The sequence below is a fragment of the Lithobates pipiens genome, unplaced genomic scaffold, assembly GCF_037356315.1.
Source record: "Lithobates pipiens isolate NorthernLeopardFrog02 unplaced genomic scaffold, aLitPip1_a1.2 Scaffold_18, whole genome shotgun sequence".
NCBI classification, from domain to species: domain Eukaryota; kingdom Metazoa; phylum Chordata; class Amphibia; order Anura; family Ranidae; genus Lithobates; species Lithobates pipiens.
Window position 1 is genome coordinate 417,047,784 of NW_027507758.1, and position 14,183 is coordinate 417,061,966.

Sequence of the window (14,183 nt, forward strand, 5' to 3'; positions counted from 1 at the left end):
TTGGCTATGTATACACTTTAACCACTTAAGCCCTGGACCAATTTGCAGCCAAAGGACCAGGCCCCTTTTTGCGATTCGGCACTGTGTCGCTTTAACTGACAATTGTGCGGTTGTGCGACGTGGCTCCCAAACAAAATTATCTTCCTTTTTTTCCCCCACAAATAGAGCTTTCTTTTGGTGGTATTTGTTCACCTCTGCTGTTTTTATTTTTTTGCGCTATGAACAAAAATAGAGCGACAATTTTGAAAAAAAAAAGCTATTTTTTTTACTTTTTGCTATAATAAATATCACACGCGTGACCCACAGCTGGGCACTTAAAGAGCAACGTACCTGTACGTGCTTGTGCCCAGCCGTGCCATTCTGCCGATGTAAATGTGCAGGAGGCAGTCCTTAAGCGGTTAAAGAGTAACTCCACTTTTGTTAAGAAAAAAGGGCACCAATGAGGAAAGCTGCTGGGCCTGCATCCCTTTAGACGTGATTTCCTATTGGAAGTATCCCACTAAAAATAACATTTTTGTTGCAGGGGATGCCTCATATCTGACTTGTATATTAGCGCAAACTTCTGGGAAAATCAGTGAGCCAATCACATAAGCAGGAAATTAGGTTTCTGGGGGGTGTTCTGTACATATTCTGTGTACAGAACACCTCCAGGTAGCCATATTGCATTTACAAAAAATTACAAAGCTGTAGATTGGAACGGTAATTTTTAATAACATTCAATTGCAATATGACTTGAGTCACAATTGTATACACTATATTATTTTTTCTTTATCTAAACGATTTTTTTCCCCCAAGAAAGTGGCGTTACCCTCTATGGACACTGCAGCACTATAGTATCTATATTAAAGGCATGATATATTTATATCAAGTATATTACATACAGCATACATTTATTTATTCAAGGTGATCATACACCCCCCCCAGTTACCTCTTCTCAAGAATAAAATCAGTGCAGTTAATCTTTCCTTAAGCCAAGGTGCTCCATGCTGCCTATTAATTTATTTACTCTCCTCTGCATTCTTTCTAGTTTCGCAACGTCCTTTTTGTGAACAGATGCCCAAAACTCAAGAGCGAAACATGTAATACACTGCAGCTTACCAGTCTTTATCTGTGGTGACTGCATTAATTATAATTTTTCAGCAAGTACAGAAAATATCGGTTAATCTTACTAGAAACATGGTGTCCGTATCACTTCCTGTAAGTTAAACTGGAAGCAAATGCTACAGTAAGTGAACTACTAATATGCCCATCACCCATGTAATGGAGATGAACAAAAAATAAAATTTTGAAGTCCAGAGAACAGAATCCAGTTATTTGCAAGATCACAAGATGACAAAAACCTAGTCTAATGAGCAGAAATATATAACATTTTTAGTTTTTATGCTTCAATACACTAACGAAATGGATCCAGCTCCTAAACACGGACCATAAGGAGCTGAAAGGAATAACTTGTCTGAACCCTTCCATCTTCAAAGAGGCACAAGACCACAAGACAAGGGTGTGCCTTGTCCTGAGCACTTTTTACCCAAGTTTTGGAACTATGAACACAAGTGCCTAGAGTTCTGCTTCAAAACTAAGAATACAAGTATATGCCATGTTACAGTATATTCCCTGAAGCTGAGAAGACAAATACATTTACGAACTGCTTACCTCATCATCATTGACCAACTCTTTTTTGACAACTTTCATTGCATAGATGCGTTCTGTCTTCTTTAACCGCACCAGCAGTACTTTGGCGTAGCTACCTCTTCCAATAACTCTGAGTAAATCGAAATCCTGCAGACCCAGGCTGGAGGGGGGTTTACCACTCTCTCGGCTGTTCCTAGCCTGCAGAGAAATCACGTTCAAAAGGAACAGATGAAAGGTGGCATCATTTCATGTTACAGCAGCATTTTGTAGCTATTGACATTGTGTTCAGCAGCAAGACAAGGAGAGGGTGACTCAGGAACAATGCTTTTCATGAAAGAACACTGCTTAAAGAGGAAAGCTTTCCAGCAATTCACCACACAGAATGCATTATTGTAAGAAATGAAAGATATCCATGTCTGAAGCTCAAGAGAAAAACCATTACATTTCTGTGTTCGTTCAATGAAGGGAATACATTCAATTTATGGGTTTGAAGGAATGGACACATCAAGTGCCAGAGGAGTTTGAAAAGGAGAACATGCTCATGAAAACTGCTACCCATAGCAACCAATATGGTTTGATTTTGAACTAAAGAAGGAATATGATTGGGTTGGGTTAGTCGACAGGTCCACCTTTGCACCATTTTTCACATATCATTTCAATTGACCACTCCTAGGATTGTAACTCAAAGGAACCAAGTGGCATTCCTTCTACACTCATCACTATTAAATGTATGTTGGGTAAACAGCTCCAATGATTGAAATACTACTTTGACAAACTCTCCATTTAAAGCGTAACCAAGACTGTGGACTTTGTTTAATGTTTTCCGACCACAGCTGAGTCATTGACCATCAGACTATTTTAATTGACATAGCCACTCATGTTGTGGGTTCTAAAGATGAGGAAAACATTTCTTCATTTAGAGAAGACAATTCAAAGCAGACACAGACACTGAAATGTCATGGTCATGTAAGCCTTTGATCTATATTGAAAGGGGTTGGGTGAACCGCACTCAGGAAAAAAACTAAAACGATCTACAGCACTGTCTGAACAATAATCCCAAGCCTTTATCAGATTCTGTGATTCTTACATAAAGTATTGCTTTTAGGAACATATATTGACTAAAAGCGATCATGTTTGTGCAGCTAAGGATAAAAAGAGATGCAGTATCTCACAAAAGTGAGTACACCCCTCACATTTTTGTAAATATTTTATCACAACTTTTCATGTGACAACACTGAAGACATTATTCTTTGCTACAATGTAAAGTACAATGTGAAGCTTGTATAACAGTGTAAATTTGCGGACCCCTCAAAATAACTCACACAGCCATTAAGGTCTAAACCACTGGCAACAAAAGTGAGTACACCCCTAAGTAAAAATTTCTAAATTGGGCCCAAAGTGTCAATATTTTGTGTGGTTACCATTATTTTCTAGCACTGCCTTAACCCTCTTGGGCATGGAGTTCACAAGAGATTCACAGGTTGCCACTGGAGTCCTCTTCCACTCCTCCATGATGACATCACGGAGCTGGTGGATGTTAGAGACCCTGCGCTCCCCCACCTTCCGTTTGAGGATGCCCCACAGATGCTCAATAGTGTTTAGGTCTGGAGACATGCTTGGCAGAATCTGAAGTGTGGCGTTGCAGGAATTAGGGCTGATCTGAGGCGTGAGAGTGCAGGATGTTAATTTCTTACTAATACTCAAGTAGTTTACAGCAGTTATGTTATAAAAAATCCTTTTCTTGATTGAGAGTGTGAAGTAAACATTTTTTTGTTATAAAAATGAAAGATATAATAAAATATTTACAAAAATGTGAGGAGTGTACTCACTTTTGTTAGATATTGTATATCTGTAGTGAAACTTGCCCAAGGTCAACTTAAGGTGGTTGTAAACATTAGAAATTAACAAATCAGATCATCATACAGTGGGGAAAATTATTATTTGATCCCCTGCAGATTATGTAACTTTGCCCACTTGCAAAAAAAGAAGGGTCTATAATTTTCCTCATAGATTTATTTTAAATGATAGCGACAGAATATCAACCACAAATCCAGAAAAAAGATACAAATGGCAAGCACAGAGGTAAGACGTTTGTTGTAGTAGGTTACCAGGTTTGCACATATGTCATGAGGGATTTTGGTCCACTTTTCTTTACAGATCTTCTCTAAATCCTTAAGGTTTCTTGGCTGTCACTTGGATAGAAGTTTCAGCTACCACCATAAATTTTCTATAGGCTTAAGGTCTGGAGACTGCCTAGGACACTCCATGACTTTAATGTGCTTCTTTTTGAGCCACTCCTTTCTTGCCTTGGCAGTATGTTTTGGATCATTGTCATGCTGAAAGACCCATCCATGACCCATCTTAAGTGTTCTGCCTGAGGGAATAAGGTTCTGATCCAAGATTTTACAATACATGGCTCCGTCCATTGGTCCTTCAATGTGGCAAAGTTGGCCTGTACCTTTCGCAGAGAAAAAGCCCCAAAGAATGCGGTTTCCACCTCCATGCTTGACTGTAGGGCTGGTGTTCTCTGGGTCATAGTCAGCATTTTTCTTCCTCCAAACACAGTGAGACAAGTTAATGCCAAAAAGCTAATTTTTGGTCACATCTGACCACAGCACGTCCTCCCTCCTTCTCTGAATTTATATGTTTATTGGAAAACTTCAGACAGGCCTGCACATGTGCCTTCTTGAGGAGCGGAACCTTGCGGGAGCTGCAGGATTTTAATCCATGGTGGTGTATTGTGTTACCAATGATTTGTTTTTGATGACTGTAGTCCTAACTGCCTTGAAATCATTCACAAACTCCTCCCGCATACTTCTGATCACTCCCTTTTCTCATGATCATCCCTACCCAATGAGGCAAAATCTTGCATGGAGCTCCAGACCAAGGGCAACTGATGGTTATTTTGTATTTCTTCCATTTGCGAAAAATCGCACCAATTGCCCCCTTCTCACAAGCTTCTTGCTGAGGGTCTTGTAGCCCATTCTAACCTTGTGCAGGTCTACATCCTTGCACCCGATGTCCTTTGACAGCTCTTTGGTCTTACCCATGATGGTGAGGTTTGAATGGAAGAAAGATTCAGTGGACAGGGGTCTTTTATACACATAATGCGTTGTCGTTAGGAGCACCTTCTTACATTGACAGGACTAACCTGTAGACCACATACTGTAGCCAATCTGTGGGAGCCAGAATTATTGTTTGTTGGTAGGGGGTCAAATACTTATTTTACTCACTGAACTGCAACTTATTTTATTTTTTTCATTTAAAATACACCTATGATAAAAATGATAGATCCTTTATTTCTTTGTAAGTGGACAAACTTAAAAATCTGCGGGGGGGGGGGGGCAAATTATTATTTTCCTCACTGTATATTTACCTCGGTCCATAGCACCTAGTGTAGTTCCTGAACATTCTCTCCTTCCCCTGAAATCTGCATGAATAACTTCTGGCAGTATTCTTCTGACATCAGGCAATCCATAGTGAAGTTTCCCAGCTTACAGAAAGTTACAAAATTTTCTGCGGACAACGGTCTGTTGTCAGATTTTCTGATCGTGTGTACACAAGTCCGTTAGACAAAAGTCCAAAGTACAAACACACATGCTCAGAATCAATGCTCAACAAACACAACATTAGCAGAAGGTGCCCAAATGGTGGTGCCAAAGAGCTGAAAAGCCATCTAGTACGTCACTACGTTGGTGTTTGTTGGACAATTGTGTGCTGGTTGTATGCAAGACAAGTTCCCGGCCAACACCCTTCAGACAAAAGTCTGGCGTTTTGTCTGCGGAAAATCTGATCACGTGTACAAGGCTTTAGAGTGGACATTATGACGAACAGGGGAAGGTAAGATGGAGACAGGTAAAGTGGTCTTAAAATCCTTACTATTGGTCCTAGTGACTACTGTCTCCATATAGAAAAGGATAAGAAATCTAACATTTTAAAAATTGTCACAGGAATAGTTAAAATCTATCAGGGACAACTGTACTGGTGACAAGTGTCTCTCCTTTGCTTTGGAGAGATTTCCTTTTACCTCTTAATCCAGGAAAATTCCCCTGTAGGGATGCAGACATACTTTGAGATGTACAGTACTGTGTAAACGTTTTAGGCAGGTGTAAAAAAATGCAGTAAATTAAGATGCTTTCAGAAATAGAAGTGTTAATAGTTTATATTTATCAATTAACAAAATGTAAATTAAACGAATAGAAGAGAAATCCAAATCAAATCAATATTTGGTGCAGACACCCATTATTGTGCTGCTCTCCAGCCCTTTGTAAACAAACTGCCTTTTGATACAGCCAAATATTTTACATTTTGGCTCATCAGTCCAGAGCACCTACAGCCATTTTTCTGCACCTAAGATCATACATTTTCATGTATAGGATATAGAAACAAGGCTAAGCCACTCAATTGGCCACAAAAATATAGGAACTTGGGTGCAGAAAAATGGCGGCAGCTGCTCTGGGCTGACGAGTCACAATTTGTGTAGCCAAAGATAGTTTGTCCATTGAAGGGCTGGAGAGAGGTACAATAAATGAGGATCCTTGCAAGTTTGGGGCTTCATTTCTGCAAATTGAGTTGGAGATTTGGTCAGGATCAATGGAGTCCTCAATGTGAAGAAATACAGGCAGATATTTATTTATCATGCCATATCATCAGGGAGGCTTGTTATTGGGCCCTATATATATATCCTACAGCAGGACAACAACCCCAGGCATAAAGCCAATGTCATTAAGAACTATTTTCAGCGTAAATAAGAACAAGAAGTCCTGTAAGTGATGGTTTGGCCCCCACATAGCCCTGATCTCAACATAAAGTCTGTCTGGGTACTAACATTTATAGGTAAAGTTGATCCAGGGAAAATCCGATTGCCTCTCGGGGGATCAGGAAGGAATTTTTTTCCCCTGCTGTAGCAAATTGGAGCATGCTTTTCTGGTGTTTTTTGCCTTCCTCTGGATAAACTGTGGGTATAGGTTTGTAAATATGGGATTGTATTTTTATTTTTTTGGGTGAACTTGATGGACTTGTGTCTTTTTTCAACCTATGTAACTTTGTAACTGGGATTACATGAAGAGACAGAATGATTTAGGGCAGCCTACATTCACAGAAGATCTGTGGTTAGTTCTCCAAGATGTTTGGAACAACCTACCTGCAGAGTTCCTTAAAAAACTGTGTGCAAGCGTACCTAGAATAATTGAAGCCATTTTGAAGGCAAAGAGTGGTCACACCAAATATTAGTTTGATTTTCTCTTCTGTTCACTGTTTTTACATCATTTTATTCATTGATAAAAAATAAGCTATTTCTGAAAGGATTCTTAATTTACATCATTTTATTTATATTTTCCTAAGACTTCTGCATGGTATTGTACATATATTTTTACTGAAAGCTTGTGAACAGAGATATATAATATAGATTATCTTCTTCATAGTGTTATGGATGTGAGTTAAGCATAGATGACAAGTGCGTTTCCCTTAATCCTGCAGAGAATAAAATGGAGCAAGAAAATAGGTGCATGTTGTCAATAGCAACCCGACTTATGCTATAATTTTTGTATTTTACAATGGAGGGAGGTTGTTCTGACAGGTCACTATGGGTTACCTGATATATAGTCCTCCCTGTCACTTGTTCTTACTCCACATAGCAATATTAAACATGACATACATTTAAAACTTTAATCAAATATTAGCATTTCTTTTGAAGTGTTTCCAAACCTTCAATTTAGCAACCAGATAAAGCTTCTCCATGAAAATGTAATATATCCCATTTAACAAATGACATGGGATCATAAATGTAACAGTATGGATTAGGGGTCATCACTGTATTGCAAGAAGAAAAGAAATTGCTTTTGTAATACAGCAGTGAAAGTGCAATTTCCTTCGCACGGTGTGCCATTAAGGTCTATTTCTCCTTTTTCATCTTGAGGTATGTTATAGCACTGCACAAGCAACGGTCAACCATAAGCCTTAGAAAATAGAAAACTTTAATATAAAAAAAATATAAAAAATACACACGCGGCGCAGATAAGCCGCACAATAAATCTAGAAGAACCTATCTTTTACATCAATTTACCTCTTTTTCTTCCCCATCCTGGTCCATATTATCCTGACTCCTGTGCCGAAAAGGTTGTTCTAAAAAAAACAGACATTCTAGGTTACAACCTTTCATTAGTGAAGTAAATGATATTTGCTGGGAAAACCCATCATAAAAAGCATTACCCTCTGCTTTGGTTTAACACCGCATTTACTATCAGGTTGCATAGTTTTGAGAGCAACTCAAACTCGAGGTGCACACACTTTCAAATCTGGTTGCTATGGTATCCACTTACTGTCCTTGCAGAACAGGATCTATATGAATAGCTGCCATTCAGCATGATGATACCAAAATGCCTAAAGCGGAACTCCAGCCTTAACTTCAGTCTTGTGCAGCTGTGAGCATTACCTAGAGCGTAATACATGTAAATGCAGGCTGCCTGGGAATGCCCACTGCTCCAGACTGATATTACTCCATCAAGGCATTTTGAGATTTGCACAGCTCCTTCCAAGAACCAGCCTACAGCTTGCATCATGACTGAGGGTTCTTAAAAGGCGCACTGAGACAGGGTACCGAGATGTATTCAGGTTATGTATATCATGCAACAGAGCTGTAGGTGACCTAATCCATATGCTGTGGAGATGTCAAAAACCAATTAGATATTGGAATTAGGTTACTAGTACTATAGTCTCAATAAATATTATACCACAAGACCCTTTAGTAGGTCTCCTACGCACCTTAGACACAGTATTATTTACACCCAACACATATATAGCAGTATTGAGATTTTTAAACATCGCTCACAAATGAATAGCACAACAATGGCTGTCGAACCCCCACCCCACCAGACAACTATGGGTTGTTAATACACAAAAAGCTGACCTCTCGGATTTGGAATTCTGCAAAGGAATTTATGAATATTTGGCAATGTTGGTTAGCTCCCCCTCAATTAATTCTTCATAGATCACTGCAGATTTAACCACTTGGGTACCGCGCTATTGCCGAATGACGGCATTAGCACGGACCTAGATTTCCGGGACGACGTCTATTGACGTCGTCCCGGTTACGAGCGGCCTGCGCGGCGCGCTCTGTGATCGGCGAGTCCGTGAGACTCGCCTGATCACCGATCCGTGTAAGGGGTCGATCCCGACCCCTTATCACGTGATCAGCTGTCAGCCAATGACAGCTGATCATGTGATAGAACGGAGCCGGTAATCGGCTATTATTCCTCCTCGCGCTGACAGCGCGAGGAGAAAAAAAAAAGCCGATCACCGGCGGCCGTGATCGGGACATCAGTCCCGATCACGGCCAGCAATGCAAGGCACCACATGCCACCTGCCAGTGCCCACCTGCCTCCCGCAGTGCCATCCTGAAGAATAACTAAAAGTAAAAGTAAGTGCCCCCCGTCTGTGCCCATAGTGCCCACAGTGCCACCCACAGTGCCACCCCACAGTGCCACCCACAGTGCCACCCAATCTGCCTCAAAGGTGCTGCACCCCAGTGCCGCCCATCAGTGCCCAGCAGTGCCGCCCATCAGTGCCCAGCAGTGCCGCCCATCAGTGCCCAGCAGTGCCACCTATCAGAGCCACCTATCAGTGCCACCTATCAGTGCCCATCAGTCCCATCTATCTGTGGTACCTATCAGTGCCCATCCGTGCCACCCATCCGTGCCACTTATCCGTGCCACCCATCCGTGCCATCTTATCTGTGCCCATCTTTGCCCATCAGTGCCGCCTTATCTGTGCCCATCGGTGCCGCCTTATCTGTGCCTATTAGTGCCGCCTTAACTATGCCTATCAGTGCCCACCAGTGCAGCCTATCAGTGCCCACCAATGCAGCCTATCAGTGCCCACCAATGCAGCCCATCAGTGCCCACCAATGCAGCCTATCAGTGCCGCCTTATCAGCGCACTTCAATGAAGGAGAAAAATGACCCGTTTGTAAAATTTTATAACAAACTATTAAAACATGATTTTTTTTTTTTTGCATCTTTTTTTGTTTGTTTAGCAAAAAATAAAACTCCGAGCTGTAACTAAATACCACCAAAAGAAAGCTCCATTTGTGGGAAAAAAATGATAAAAATTTCATTTGGGTACAGTGTTGTATGCCCGCGCAATTGTCATTCAAAGTGCATCAGCGCTGAAAGCTGAAAATTGGTCTGGGACTGAGGGGGGTTTAAGTGCCCAGTAAGCAAGTGGTTAATATTCCCTCTTGCTAGACAGGACACACCTAGAGGATAAATAGTGCACAAAATCTGGATAGTTGGTTAGGACTTGTTTCCAAAATGTGGCTGTGCTCATTAATATCTGAAGGTCTTGGTACTGTTGCCTGAATATGTGTCTAATCAACCATTCTATTTTTGTTTTGTTCAATGAAGTAGGTAGCTAAAATGCATAATGTCCTGGCATTATTGACTATAACATCTTTTGAACTGTGTCCACATAAATATGGTCAATAATAAAAAAAACTTCTTTAAAAATAAAAACTATGTATACCACCCGACAACCCCTTGCACCAACCATGATCTCCCTGCATTATATAGAGAAGCACGGAGACTCCGTGATGAGTCTAAAATAAGGTATGTAATGAAAACAACGTTTTTTTGTTTTTTTTTGTCATTCTTACCTCCTCTGTGCAGTTGGTTTTGCACAGAGTGGCCCTGATGCTCCTCTTCTTGGGTCCTTGGTGGCACTCCTGTCTCACCCTCTTCTCGAGTGTCCCATGGGAGAAGCACACTCCCCTGTCTTGCTGCTGCATCCATTGACACAAACAGCAGGACTCGGCTCCGCCCCCTCAGCTCCCACGTCATTGTATTTGATTGACAGCAGCGGGAGCCAATGGCTGCGCTATCTATCCAATCAGTACCTGATACACAGGCTGGAGTGGGTGTGCTCGTCCCCGACACAGGAAGGTTCGGGTAAGTAAAAGGGGGCTCTCAGGTGCACTAGAAGAGATTTTTCACCTCAATGCATAGAATGCATTGAGGTAAAAAACCACAAGGGTTTACAGCCCCTTTAACCCATGCAGCACCCAAAGATTAGCGAATAATTAACTAAGCTTAGGGTTTAAGAATGCAAAACTTAAATATGCACTATTGAATATTTACAAAATAATAGTAAAAAAAAATAAAAAATCCTGGGTTATAGCCTGGTACCTTCAGGTGATTAGACACTGACAAGCTTTTGAGGACACGCCGAGTCCTCAGCTTTGTAGCAAGCAATGCCGAATTACCCAGTAATAGAAGGGTGTGTGATCCGTGTCCTGTACTCCAAGATATTGAAAATTAACAAGTAATAATTCCTTTTATCTTAATTCTTCAGTGAAGGTCACAGGCTTCGTAGACCCTGGGACATTCACAAAGCAATGAATGAAAAGGGTGGACAACAAATAGGCAAATAGACCTGTGGCATCAGGCCCAATAAAACCTTGCACCCAAAAGCTGCACCCACAGAAGAATGGGCTTGGTAGGACTTTGAAAAGGTATGAACAAAGGGCCAAGTGGTCCTTAAAAAGCTGGGCAACAGAAGATTGGTGCCAAAATACCCAGGAAATACCCACTGACCTGGTGGAGTGAGTGTGTAAAACCACAGGAGTTTTGTGCTTTAGAATGCAAGCTCTGGCAATTTGTTGTCTTATCAATCTACAATGGTGGAAGCAGGATGTTTAAGAGGTCCTGAGGGTAGGAAAAATAGAGTCTATCTTCATGGTAGAAGCTGTTGCTTTGACACTGGTGGTTCTAACTACATCCACTAAGTAAAGAGCCATTTCCTTTGGGAGCTTTGGCGTAAGGCACGAAGATGGAAAGAAGTGGTCTTCACGGAGGCAGAAGATCAATATTGCCTTATAAGGAAAACTAGGTCTTAGGGGCAATAATAGCAGCTGGCAATAATAAAATGTCAAAATCTGACATGCCGGTTGTAGCTAATCAGCCTGCCCATAGATGGTTCGAATCTCGGCCGATCCCTGCTGAACCAGCCAAGATTTGAACAATCTATAGCTGGCTTAAGGAGCCCGATCGGAGCTACACCTTGAATAAAGGTTTTGACAGGGCAGAACAATGCCAGAAGTCTTTGAACTGTATAGGGCCAAGCTCTGGTCAAGTCCTGAGTGTACAAAGGCCAGAATGCAAAAAACAGTTATCTCTGGGATTAAAGTCCCAGTGTTCACACCAGACAAAGAAGGATTTCCAGGTATAATATTAGATCTTTCTGGAAGTGGCTTTCCTTGCTTTAATCAAGTAGGAGTGATGGACTCGGAGTCTGTCTTTTAAGACTTGGGCTTCAGCAGCCATGCTTTTAAAAACAGTGACTGAGAAGCAAGAAGAAATAGAGGGCCCTGGAAAAGCAGATCTGGCCTGTTGGGGAAAGGCCAGGAGTTGTCTCCTAGGCGTCAGAGTAGGTTTGTGTACTAGGTTCTCTTGGGCTAGTTTGGTGCAATGAGAATAACTAGTTTTTTCTTTTGCTCCATTTTGTGGAGGTGGTGAGGGAGAATTCACACTGAAGGAAAGGCACAGACTAGCCTGAACTGGGACCAGGGAATCAAAGCATTCGATGCCAATGGTAGGACACTTGGTCCTGGACAAAAAAAGAGGCGTAACTTGTTGAATCTGGAGGCCAGGATATCCACATATAGGTTCCCTCATTCCTGACAAATCAGGTCAAAAATGTCAACATGAAGGAGTCATTCCCCTTGGTCCAGGTAGTGATGGCTGAGTTAATTCACCTCTCAAGGCTGCACGACTGCTTGTGACCCTTCGATGACAGATGTAGGCTACAGATTTGGCATTATTGGAGTGCACCCTGCATAGGTGTCCTTGCAGGGGGGGGGGGGGGGGGTCCAGTGTTCCAAGGCTATCTTTAGCCTTGAGCTCTGGGCTCCAAGATGTTGATGGAGAGCTTGGCTTTTACCCATGACAATGTTCCCTGAACTGTGAGGAATTAGAACACTCCTCCCCAGTCTGAAAGAATGGTATCTCTCATTATTACTTTCAAACGATACGGAAGGAACAACTTTCCCATCGTTAAGACTGGGCTGCAGATCTCCCAAGCAAGGAAATTCCTTACTTGGCTTGACAGGAGCACGAGTAGGTCAAGAGAAGGAGCATGCTTGTTCCCTGCCAACAAGATGTTGTGTTGGTGAGATCTTAAATAAAATTTGACGAATGGAACAGCTTGACAGAGGCCACGAGACCTAGAATTCTCAGAGAATCTCAGGAGGGATATCGCTTTGACCGTAAGTCTCAAGCATGAATTCTAAGAGAATGTTCTTCTCTGGACTGTGTCTAGAATCAGGCCCACATATACCAGGCAAAGATTGGAGAGCAGATTATTGGAAGTTGATCACCAAACCAAAAGCCTGATGCATCTGAATTCTCATCTAAAATAACATGTGACCTTGATGCCCTGAGTTCTTGGACAGGCATAAAATGTGAGGATCTTGGGAGCAGAGGATAGGCTAAATGGCAGTGCAACAAACGGGAAGTGATGGTGTCCTACTGCAAAGTGTAGAAACCGCCGATAAGGTGGATAAATGGGCATATGCAGAAAGGATTTTTGGATATCTACAGAGGCCCATTATTACCCTTGTCACAGAGAGGCAAAAACTGACCTTGCAGATTCTAGGCAACATTTTGGAATTTGAAGGTACTTGCTTAGAGATATTAGGGTTTTGGTACTGTGAATCGTCCTTTGAACCAGTCTTGTAGAAGGTACCAGCACAACTAATCTTTGGGGCAAGAGATCATTTGTCATTCTGCAAAACTGACTGTCCTTGGGCAGATTTTGGCTGATTTTAGAGTAGAAAATGGTGAGGGGGCAGTTTTGAACTTAATTGTGTACCCCTATGAAACCACCAATTGAACCCACAGGTCTGGGAACTGTACCAGATGCCACCCCCCCTCCCCCCAATTCTTACAAATAGGGGGCTTTGTGGGACAAGTCTTGCTAATAAAGGAAGGGCTCAACTTAGCTTAAAATTTGGAGCCCGAGTAGAGTGATGAGGTGCTCTACATTCTGAGGAGGTATAGGGTCCTGTAGAAAGAGTGAATTTGGAACCACTTTTCCTCCTGTAACATCTGTGATGACTTTATCAAGTGTCTCACCAAAGAGAAGGCCTTCTTTCAAAGGGCAAATGTGTGAGATGTCTTTTAAAGCCAACTTCAGCTGACCAGGCTTTGAGTCACAGCCTTCGGCACAAAGAAATCACAGCCATTCGGAAAATTGTGTCATAACTTTTTCTGGAGCATAAACACAAAAGAGCAGTCCAGAAAATAATTGCTTAAAGTATGTCCCAGAATTCAGGTTAATGTTGGTTGTTCATTGCCCTAGTCCAGTAAGCTGCGGTTTGACAGACATAATTTGAAGAAATAGCTGGTTGCACAGATGGCCCTCCAAGTGTAAAGAGGGCCTTTAATTGTATCTCAAACTTTCTATTTGCAGAATCTGAGACAGCACAGTCTACTACCAGAACAGGCTACTTTTCTGTGAAAAGTTTTTCCACTGGATAAATCTTGCAGATTTTTGGATGGGTGA

General features: G+C 41.7%; 1 protein-coding gene across 1 annotated transcript in view; it reads right to left on the minus strand.

The window, feature by feature from the left end:
• Positions 1–14,183, minus strand: part of PRKCI (protein kinase C iota) — a 163,021-nt gene that overhangs the window by 53,679 nt on the left and 95,159 nt on the right. Inside the window, exons 8-9 of the mRNA XM_077488002.1 lie at positions 7,694–7,752; positions 1,651–1,827 (exon numbers count right to left, since the gene is read on the minus strand). Coding sequence (XP_077344128.1) covers positions 1,651–1,827; positions 7,694–7,752 — 236 coding nt within the window. The remainder of the gene's footprint in view (positions 1–1,650; positions 1,828–7,693; positions 7,753–14,183) is intronic.